This window comes from Oratosquilla oratoria, unplaced genomic scaffold (genome assembly GCF_046742065.1).
Source record: "Oratosquilla oratoria isolate Oo_2021 unplaced genomic scaffold, ASM4674206v1 SCAFFOLD119, whole genome shotgun sequence".
In the NCBI taxonomy this organism is placed as follows: Eukaryota; Metazoa; Arthropoda; class Malacostraca; order Stomatopoda; family Squillidae; genus Oratosquilla; species Oratosquilla oratoria.
The window spans coordinates 4,292-15,992 of NW_027467476.1; the positions used below are offsets into that span (position 1 = coordinate 4,292).

Sequence of the window (11,701 nt, forward strand, 5' to 3'; positions counted from 1 at the left end):
CACCCGTCCACAAACTCACAGCAGCATACCAGCTTGAGCATGTGAAGGAGGCGGCAGCTGATGTTGAGAGGGCAGGTGGGTGTGTCATCGGATCTATCACAGACAACCACAAGATAAACCAGCAGTACTGTAAGCTGTTTGATTTTCCGTGTGATTGCCGTGCCACAGCCAAGCATCCTCTTGACAGAGCACGTCTGGTTTCTCCTTTTTGACACAGCGCATCTTCTGAAGTGCATCCGCAACAACTGGATCAGTGAGAAGTGCCAGAAGATCAGTCTTGACAATAAAACATCAGCATCATTTGCTGACCTCAAGGTCAAGGAACTGTATGAGTCAGAGAAAGGTAGTATTCTGAAGACTACTCCCCTCACTAAATTTGCTGTCAACCCCTCACGATTTCAACTACAAAATGTGCAGCATGTCTTGAAGGTCTTTAATGAAAAGGTTGTGGCTTCATTGAAGCTCAGAGGATGTCATGACACTGCAAAGTTCATCCAAATCATCCTCAACTGGTGGAATTTAGTGAATGTATCTGAGAAGGGGCAAGATCAGCGCATGAACAATCCGTCTTGAGCTGTTCAGTATCCCCAGTCAACCAGCCTGCTGAATTTCCTAAAGATTTTCCAAGAGGCTTCTTCAGGACATGGAGCAAATGGAATCAAAGTGTTTCACCCATGACACCAAGAATGCACTAGTGCAGACTATGCAGGGACTGATTGCCGTTTGCTGCTACTTGTTCCAGAAACGCTGATTTCCATTATGTCCTCCTGCATGAGATCCAAAGTGACCGGCTTGAGGGGGGAGTTCTCAGTTTACCATCAATGAACTGGTGCATACTCTTTCATGACCACTGGGGATGTGTTCTCCGCATGCAAGCAGCCCCTCACGTGGTATGCTGCCATAAACCTCCAGTCCATCGATGTCCACCCTGTGTCGAAGGAACATACCTGCTTGAGGACTGCAATTGACCTAGAGGATGCAGCCTCTATTGAGAGGTGCACCACAGATGTGACACTGACTGTGAATGAAGAGTGCAGTGCAGCCTATGTGGTGGGGTGGCTTGAGACGAAGTGTGCGGACGATGTGGTCTTCAGTGCCAAGGAACCTCTTGTGACCATGACGTTAAGGACTTTATCGAGACAGTGTCCAGAGGTTCCCTGACAACTCCACATGTGTGCACTTTTGACCTTGTCAGATGTGGACTGTGTTTCATCAAGGAAGCCCGTTACCATTCCTGCTGACAGAAAAGACTGGTGGAGATCTTGTCGACACTGGCCAGCTTCAGTGGGATTGACATTGACTGTCCCAAGATGTTCTGTCATCTGGCAAATGTTCTTCTGAATGGATTCCACAACCTAGAGAAAGACCAGCAAAAGAATGCAGTCCTTTTCCAGACTGCTGTAAAGAAGGCCCAGCTCGCTGATTAATCGCTGCAGTCTGGTAAGCTTTTGCTTCTATGTTAATTTTGTTCCTTTAAAGTGTCCACCAGGGTTGGCTGATTTAAATCATGATATTAATCAGTTGATTTTTTTTTTTTTTTTAACATCAGTGATTTAAATTGATTTTAGTATTATGCTTTGGAAATTGAAATGACATGAATAAAACTAAGACACTGGGCTTTATAATCAAATTTTATTATTGTATTAAGAAGTTACAGAAATTATGAACATAATTTTTATTATTGTAGCACATGGAAGTATAGAATTGACAAAAAATAGAAATTACATACCTTGCAAGTTTGCAAAAAGAAATTGTTTTGTAGTTGAATATATAAGAACAAAAAAATCATTATTTGCATTTAGTGTACATTTGAGGAAATCGTTATTTACATTAATCATTACTTACATTTGAGTTCATTGTCTTGAAAAGGAAGACCAATTTGGCTGCCTTCTCATTACTGAGGCAGTTCCTTAATTTTGTGTATATAAATCCATAGGAGGAGAAAACTCTTTCAACTCCTGATGATGAGGCTACTGCAGTTAGAAGTTGATGCACCGATAATAGAATATCACTGTCCAACATGGCTGTATGTGAATCCCACCACTCGATAGGTGTCAGGGTCTTGGTCACAGACTCAGTAAACTTGAACGCCTGGAAAGGAGATGATTTTGCCTGAAACTTCATAATGACAGGAACAAGTGTTGTATATTTCTCATTGGCATACTCCATAGTAATATTCACCTCTTCTGCACTGAGCATTTTTCCTTGAAGTGCTGGATGAAGCATGTTGGCAAGTATGTGAGCTTTGGTGATAAAGTGTTCATACCTTTTTTTCCGCCAGTTTTTCAGCTTGTTTATTGTTTGTGAAATGGCTAAGTAATTTCTTCCAAACATCTACCACTTGAGCAATAGTGCACTTGTCACTCTTTACCTCAACTAGAGACATTGCTATTGGCTGCAATCGATCCAGTAATTCCTCAGCCGAATGTTTTAGGCCTAAATTTGATACTTTGTTTCTTACTTCAGTATGAATAGCTTCCCTGTTGACTTCACAGATCTTTATTAGAATTGGCCAGTTATTTATATAGGCCTTGAGACAGTCTGACATTGTGTTCCACCTTGTGTCCTGGGACATGACTAGACACTGACTACCTTCCTGCCGATACTTTGAAGCAGCATAATGATTATTTCTAAAATATTTAACTACATCCCAGTAAACATGCCCGAAATGGCCCGCTTTATGCCCATTTCTGGTTTCCCTCTTAGCCAAAAGTGGGCCTATTCAGGCTTGCCATTATGCCGTAACGGTACCGTTTTGGAACCTTAATGGCATCGGCAGTGTTTGCACACAGGCTTTTAAACGGGCCGGTTATGGCTGCCGTCATTGGTCAACAAAGGGACCAGTTCTGGCCCCTTTCAGGTTTTCCTTAATGGAGCCGGTTCAAGTCCAATAACGGGTTGGTTACGGAAGCCGTAACTGGGCCACAACGCGCCGGTTCTGGGCCTTTTTGGGATTCCCTTAATGCAGCCATTTATATACAGATACGGCCCAGTTATGGCAAATGTTATCCCCCCGGCAATGGCTCATTCACGGTTAACCACAAATTTCACCGGTGCTGAGAAATCATATTTTCTAAATTTGCTAAAATTGTTTGAATAACGATTATATATACACGATGCCAAAATTGAATGTACAAACTATAATTATCAGCAACTAACACACACACAAATGATTAGTCAGTGTTTTTACAGCCTTTGTCTAAAACTCAGTCCGTTATAAACAGACATAGTAAACATGGCGTTTGTCTCTGATATTAATAAGCTTACATTTTGATATTTCGCATATCGCATATATTCTAGACATACACAAATTTGGAAACAAATTCTCAGCGCCCGTTAAATTGGTCATATATTTCGGCAGAATTTCATTTTACATGTGATCATTTTAATTTAGTGTTTGGAATTAGGTAAATGCATTAGAACCAATTGTCATTTTCACAAATGTCTAATATATAGTAATAGCTGTCGATCACGAGTCCAACACGTGATCCAAAGACCAGGTGAATACACAATAACAAGAAATATTAATTTAACCAATATTATTTTATTTGCAATTGTACAGAAGAACTATGTATGTTGTGCATTATCTGACTTCTAGGTGTTGACTGGGTCTGACTTAATGGCATTATACTTATTTTAAACTAAAACCAATTAAGACTTTTATTATCAAACGGATGTAGCAGAGTCCTGCTCTCTCCTTTTTCTTCCTCCACATCTGTCTGAGGCATTTCTCAGATAAATCATGATTTCCCACTCTACATGGGCTTGCACAGCACCTTCAATGCAAGTTAAACGGAGGATAGCACCTGAAAAATGGAAAGAATTAACTATGTTAATGGATATTTAAAAATCAGTTGAACAAATAGAATTGATAAGACATTCAGAACCTCTAAGTTAGTACATACATATACCAAGGCTTTTTCCCCCTTACAAGGGAGGTAGCCAAAAAGGGAAAGGCATAAAAACACTCCCACCCATTTCATCCCTACATACACTCCACACCTCTCCCACCCTCCCTCTCATCTGAGCACCTCCTGGATGACAGGTCATCCCTGCACCCTGCCCACCGCCCTGGGTCAGAAGCAGTGTCGCAAGTTAGTATTTTTCCTTAAAACGAGTGAAGAAAGCTGAAAAAGAAATAGACTTCGATCTACATAAAAGTTCAAAACGTTTAAGGGGAATTATTAGTTTTTTGTACTAAGATTAGGTTTCAGTAAGTACTGCTTGCTAACAAGCTTGCAAGAAATGCATAGTATTAGAAATAGATCCAATTCGACGTTTATTTATATAAATGCCTACTAAAGTAAGACACAAGGGATATAACAAAAAAAAACAATCATGCAGAAACGTGTGAAATAGACAGTGTAAACACCTATAGCTAATAACTTCAATAAATTACGTTAGTGATCATTGTGCCCAAAACCATATTTCAGCACCCTAACAAATAAACCAAAATGGGGTCGATATATAGAATCTTGACATTATTAAAAACAAACCCCCAATGGCCCCCATATACCCGGGTTATTCGTTTAATATAACAAGGGGCATCTGATGCACTTTCAACAATCTCAAACTGTAAATAAGAATCAAAGATTATTAACGAAAATGATGCTATTCATTCCCCATACATATCACCAATATTTCGATATCAATATTCATTAAAAAATAGTTCTCTTAGACGAAAGATAAAACATACCAATCCAGACTGTAGACAGCGTTGTGGATTTAAAACCCCGTTTTGCCTCCGCATCATCCTTGCTCTTCCAGCCCTTCATTCCAATCCAGTTGAATTTGACCTAGAGCAGGTGGCTTAGTAGCATCCTGACGCAGTCCCATAGGTCAAAGCCTCCAATCAAGCAGAGCTTGTTCTCCTGAAGTAGAAGAGGTATTACACAGAAATGAACTATGAATGACAAACTTAAGCAGAGACAATTATTAGAAAGAGAAGCCGGGTTAGGGAGCAGGATGGAGCCTAAAAAAAGTATTTAAAAGTCGAATAGCAATAATAAAAACAAAAAGACACCTAATAGAAAATAACTGCAGCAACAAAATGTGCCCTCTAAAATGACACAATCGTAGTTGGGTCAGAATTACCAGTAACAATCCTTAAAATGCTATTGTATGTACTCGTGTAAAACATGACAATAAATAAGGTATGTTCTACAGACACTAGACAATATAAGAAACGTTGGTGAATACAATATTTGGACAGAGTCATCATAATTTTCTAACAGAAGTAATTGGCAAACGATTAAATGCATCTGAGTGGTACTCCTTTTTTGTCGCCTATTAATCTAGATAATTTCAGAAAAGCTAGCGTACATTGAAAAAATGTTCTTACCAATATCTTTTGGTGTTTTTTATCTTCATTTAACCAGCCCTCGAATACGTCAAACTCCTCTAAGGAGGTGAGTGGCAACTGCATTGGAAGCTCAGCGTCATCAACCTTTCCGCTCGTTTTATTGAGCTTCTGCAGCTCCTCCAGATCATGTTTCAATTCCATTAAAATGGTAAGAAACTCTACATCTCGCGCTGCAAAAAGGGTAAAATACGCAAAATGAATACCATAAACTTTTTATTTTTAAAATTATCTTGCATCTTACACAAAAAAAATATTAACATTGTACCAAGCTCATCCGGTTAGCATAAAAATAAATTATTTCACAGCTTTTGAGAATGAGAAGTACATTCAATCATTCATATGACAGAAATGATAAGCAGCCCTTAATTGAAATTAAGTAGAATCTATATTATCATCCATAGAATCTATATTATCATCCATTAGAATCTATATTATCATCTATAATCATCCAGGAGGGCTAAGATGGGAGGGAGGGTGGAGGGGAGTCGGGTGTGGGGATGGAAAGGGTGGGAGTGATTTTATGCCTTGTTCTTTTTTGGCTACCCCCCCTTAAAGGGGGGAAAAGCCTTGGTATATGTATGTATATTATTTGGAAAAGTTAATAACTCTGGCATAGCTTCAAACCAGTAAAAGTTACCACCAGAACTAGTGCTAAGAATAATTTTTTAAAACAAAGCAAGAAATTTTAAATATATTATTTTTTCGATGGAAATTGACTGAAATAGGTTTAACAGATAAACAGATATCTGAGTTAACGGGTGCTGTTGAAACAGGTGCTGTTGACGCTCTAATTGGGGTACTGGTTGGAGCTAGGCTGGATGTATGAATTAATATGTCAGACACACACCCTGCATTGTCGAACATGATACCTGAGCTAACGGGTGCTGTTGACACACTAATTGGGGTACTGGTTGGAGCTAGGCTGGATGTATCAATTAATATGTCAGACACACCCGCTGCATCGTCAAACGTGTCGAATTGCGGAATGTTCACTGACACAACTGATGGCATCTTTTGGATTGCAGGTGCTTTGGCCAACTTTCTTTTTGCTTTTGGAACATAGTCCTCTTCCTCATCGCTACTAGGAGGGTATCTTGATCTAATCCTGCAAAAAATTCAAATCACCCCTATGATAAAGAACATGATTTTCACCATTCCTAAACAATACACAAAAAAAAACGTTTCTACATTAATATCCAATAAGGAAAATCACATCTGAAACAAGTAATGAAGCTGGGTATGCACCAAAAATATGGGCACACAAGTTCTAAAATTCATACAATGAATGAAGTCAATAATAAATGAAAAATGTATACCTAGGAAAGCAAATTAAAATCAATGTAATTCTACTGAATATTTTGGTCCACAATCATAGTAACTAAGTACACCTTACCTACTACAAGAACACAACAATAAAATCCGAATATTATCCCATTATATATCTCTTGTATATGGAGTAATATAACCAACTACTAAATATAAGGAATTATTTAAGGTCAGATATAAGCATAGGATTTTACAAGCCATACAAAAGTTACCCATCACCAATCAAAGCACCAATCACCTCCCACTAATTTATACTCGCAAATAAAAAAATAACAGCTTCACTATCCTGCAAAATTAGGATAATATACTTACAATATATAAGGGTTTCAACCAAAATATTTCTGATAATATATATATTATCCAGAAAAGCCGGCACAAGATAAATCAGGACAGAAACTTTTCATTCATTTATTACCATTTTTGAGGATGTCCTGTTTTGTATATCAAATCTGCCTAGTATATATAGTTATTGCTCCATCTCAGTTCTTTATGTAATTCACATCGATTAAATAATAGATTGTAATATCTCTTTTTGGTTATGGTTTTGTCAATTTATCTCCCCTCACACTTCTCCTTCACTCTATTATGTAAATAATCATATTTTTGCTCGGAGTTGCAGATCGCAGCTATCTGCCAGCTATACCTGATAAGGTGAAAGTACATGAAACCAATTTATACCTTCTTGCTCCTCGTCCAAGGTCCTCTTCACCTTGGCTGACAGAGTTATCTGTCTCTTCAGCCTCCATTGCTTTCTGTCTTCCATCTTCATATGTATCTGGAGGGCAAAAAATACAAAAAACCTCATATCAGTTTTATTGGAGAAAAATAATTTAAGATTATAGGAGAATTCTGGGGAATTATTTCAAAATTGTTCAAAGCCAATGTGATAAAGAGGCACATGTTTTTTAACTGCCTTATCAATTACAAAACCTGAGAATATTTCAAATCAAAAGATACCATAACCCAAAAAATTAACACAGATACTTTGTAACTTACTATCAGCAGTTTTAAGAACAAAAGAAAAAATCAGCAAATGAACTGAATTCAAAGGAGTGATATGATAAATAAGGAAAATAGCTGTAAAGTAAAAAAAAAAACAATCAAAGGTTTAGTGGACACTTTATTATTAGAATTAGATCAAATGAAATCTTTGCAAATGAATGTATTCTAACAGTCATTTACCACCAAAGAATATTTACCTTCAAGTCTCATCAAGAGATATAATTATGGGGGGAAACAATTATCTTTTATCATTTTAACTGACTGAATTTATTTATCAATTTACATATGATATATCTTCAGCATTTAAAATGTCTAAAAATAAGTTATACTCAATTACAGAATCGACAGCAACTACAATTACAAAAACTTAACTTGAATGTACCAAGGAAAATCAGAGAGTGGTTATATTAAGAGTTAATCAGCCCATATGTCACAAATTTAATTATGTCATTCCAAGAATGATCAGATATTACATACCTGCCACACAGATGACACGCATCTTATGCCTCTCCCATGTGTGGTCTGGCACCACCCTATCTTTTATCATCTTTGTAATTGCTGTCAATGATTTACTCTTTGGCCACCAGGTCTCATCCTGCCCCAGGATCCATCCACTGGGGACCATCTCAACAGTATTATTATTGGTGAATGCGACAATAACATACATTCTATGGCAATTAAAGGCTAACATTAGCATAGGCATAGGTATTGTTTACAGCAGAGAGAAAATTTCAAGTGGCAGCAAATAGTATTATTAATAAATCAAAATATATGATATAGTATCATAAAATCAATAATGACAGAAATATCTGACTGCAGATAAGTTCTAACCATGTTCAGAAAACAAATCATTATATTCATAGCTTACATTTTACAAGAGAGTTTAGTTTAACCTTGTTTTAGGCATTGACATTTGGTTAAATTGTGTATTACATGAGATCATTTATTTGAAACAACAACCCTATCTATTTTTAAAATGATAATGTTTCTAGGCATCACCGAGTGAAAACTTACTTTTACTTTTAACAATAAACATTACTGGTAAAAGTGTGTATCTAACATTTGGATATTTTCTACTGCATTTGCACTGAACACCCATTTAAAGTTAAAATACCCACTAATAGTATATCTATTTTTGTCTTTCTAAACACAGTTTAATACCTTTAATTATTACTATATTCTCAAAATATATAGAATGATGTAGATTAATTGTTTGGGTTCAAGCTAAATATAAGGCTTGAGGGGTAATAGGGCAAAAAATACTATATTAATCCATAGTATTATATTGGCATTTGACAGTTACAGTTCACTGGTATGTCGAAAAGTGGGTTTCAGACATTCTCAAACCATGACTATTTTATAATTTTTAGTAATACCTGATGTGCATTATCCCAACCTTTGGTAAAATGTTCTAATGTAATTTTACATAAAAGATAAAAATGACAGCTAAAATGAATGTATTAGAGGAATTGCAGCAGAGTTGGCACAATTGGGCAGTAAGACATACTTGCCTGATATGACTTTAACATTTGCTACTAACAATTCACTGTGTAAATTAGCAACAGCATGAATATTCAATTTTGAAGATTCTACTGGATAATCAAATGATAAACCTTGAGTCATGAAACGTTTATACATACATACATATACCAAGGCTTTTTCCCCCTTCCAAGGGAGGTAGCCAAAAAGGGAAAGGCATAAAAACACTCCCTCCCATTTCATCCCCAAACACACTCCACACCCCTCCCACCCTCCCTCTCATCTGAGCACCTCCTGGATGACGGGTCATCCCTGCACCCTGCCCACCGCTAAAAATATTTTGAACCAAACATACTGTGCTTTGAATTTGAAAACAGTTGTTGCCTGTTTTTCTACTTGTGACAAATTTCCCATTATGAAATTCAGTATACTGTTTATATTTTGAAAGTAGATACTGAGCTGGGACAGGTCCTTCATAATGTTGGCCTTTAGGATGAAAATGTGCAGCAACCTGAGGCTGCATTATACAGGCACACCTCGACTTACGTCGTTTTCGAAGATGTCGGTTTTCAAAAATAATATGGAAAAAATTCAAGTTGTCGTTTTATTTGACTTTACGTCGGTCAGCCAATAATGGAATCGCATAAACACCAAAAAACGTTTCAAGCAATTCATGTTACAATAAATAAGAATAAAAGCATGTAAAATTATATAAAGATTCAGTAACTGCTAAAATATATACCATAAAGTAGTATGGCCTAGTCCACTAGAACATGAAATCGCAATGGTACTTCCAATACGTATTTACCGTAAGCGGCGTCTCGACTCCCGCAATTCTTTTGGATTATTATCTGTTTACTGAAGTTTTGTAAATTTTCTCATTAACATTCACTTGTAACTGTAATATTTGCCCCCATGCCTCCTAAGAAAAGTTCTAGTGAAAGTGCTAAGCATCATGCTATTTCGCTGGAGGAGAAAATGGCGATGATAAAACGTCATTGTAATGGTGAAAAAGTTGTATCAATTGCACGATGTTTTGGAGTAAGTCGGACAACTATATCAACAATTGTGCATAATAAAGACAAGATTTTAACACATGTCACATCTGAAGCCCCATTGATGAAGAACACGATCATCAACAAGAAAAGAGGTAAGATATTTGAAGAAATGGAAAATCTTCTTTCGATTTAGGTTGATAGGAGGAATCGTCAGAATGCGAATCTTAGTCAAGAGCTCATTCAGGAAAAAGCGTTGTCTTTGTTTGAGGACCTAAAGGAAAAATATCCAGATGAGAAAGATGTAGATTTCAAAGCAAGTCCTGGATGGTTTATGAGATATAAAAACAGGAGAAATTATCACTTCCTTAAAAGACAAGGTGAAATCGCATCAGCTGATGAACAAGCAGCAGCGGAATTTCCTGTTACACTGAAGAAAATCATAGAAGAAAACGGGTTTCTTCCTGAGCAAATTTTCAACGTAGACGAAACAGGATTATATTGGAAGAAATTACCAGAGCGTTCATTTGTTTCCAAGGAAGAGAAAACGATTCCAGGTTACAAGGTCTCAAAAGAATGTGTGACCATAATGTTGGGAGGTAACTGTGCAGGAGATTTTAAATTAAAGCCTCTGTTTGTTTATCATGCACACAACCCCCATGCCCTGAAGAATATACCCAAAGCATCTCTCCCTGTTATATGGATGGCTAACTCAAAAGCTTGGGTCACTGTTGTTATTTTCGAAGATTGGTTTTTCAATAATTTTGTCCCAGCAGCAGAGAAGTATTGTAAGGAGAAGGGGATTCCTTTTAAGGTTTTACTTATCTTAGATAATGCTCCTGGCCACCCACAAAACATCGCAGATTTTCACCCCAACATTACCGTCATATACCTCCCCCCAAACACTACGTCTATTCTCCAGCCAATGGATCAGGGGATAATTGCTATCTTCAAACGTTATTATATGAAGCGTACGCTACGGCAAGCAATAGCTGCAATTGAAATGGATGAGTCTATCACACTTCGCGACTTTTGGAAGGGATATGACATCTACAAAGCTTTACAGAATGTAGCAGCAGCATGGAATGATGTTCAGAGCACTGCTATGAATGGTGTATGGAAAAAGCTATGCCCGCAATTTGTGCAAGAGTTTAAGGGCTTCGATACTGTTGTTGTCAACAAAGATTTGGTTACAATGAGCAAAGAGCTGGATATGAATTTGGAGGAAGAGGATTTCACAGATTTATTTGAAAAAGACAAGGAGTTACTGACGAACAAGGATTTGATGGAACTTCAGGAGCAACAAAAGAAAGAAGAAGAAGAGGATGATGAATCTGAGCCACGCCACTTCACCATTAAGAAAATGGAGGAAGCATTTGCACACATCGAAAAAGGTCTTGCTATGTTTGAGTATATGGATCCAAATGCTCAATGTGTTTCCAAGATAATGGGGGCTTGTTATGAAGCTTTTGCTCCTTATAATCTAATCCTTGAAGAAAAGAACAAGAAAACGGTTCAAGGCACTCTTGACCAGTTT

General features: G+C 37.2%; 1 protein-coding gene across 1 annotated transcript; it reads right to left on the reverse strand.

Moving 5' to 3' along the window:
* Positions 1 to 1,692: 1,692 nt before the first annotated feature.
* On the reverse strand, positions 1,693 to 10,109 carry LOC143022574 (uncharacterized). The gene is made up of 7 exons (XM_076180857.1): positions 9,978 to 10,109; positions 8,168 to 8,358; positions 7,367 to 7,463; positions 6,232 to 6,467; positions 5,342 to 5,532; positions 4,697 to 4,871; positions 1,693 to 3,806 (listed from the first exon to the last, which is right to left on the reverse strand). The coding sequence occupies exons 2-6, from the start codon at positions 8,355 to 8,357 to the stop codon at positions 4,797 to 4,799; spliced, it is 789 nt and encodes a 262-aa protein (XP_076036972.1). The 5' UTR covers position 8,358; positions 9,978 to 10,109; the 3' UTR covers positions 1,693 to 3,806; positions 4,697 to 4,796.
* Between the last annotated feature and the right edge of the window lie 1,592 nt (positions 10,110 to 11,701).

What these genes read in the sequence shown, in the direction of transcription:
- LOC143022574 (XM_076180857.1), bottom strand. Translation starts at nt 8,357, where the DNA reads ATGTATGTTATTGTCGCATTCACCAATAATAATACTGTTGAGATGGTC. An exon ending in CTTGGACGAGGAGCAAGAAG is followed by an intron (nt 6,468 to 7,366) that starts GTATAAATTGGT and finishes AATTTTTTGCAG; the next exon opens with GATTAGATCAAGATACCCTC. An exon ending in AACAGCACCCGTTAGCTCAG is followed by an intron (nt 5,533 to 6,231) that starts GTATCATGTTCG and finishes CCCTTTTTGCAG; the next exon opens with CGCGAGATGTAGAGTTTCTT.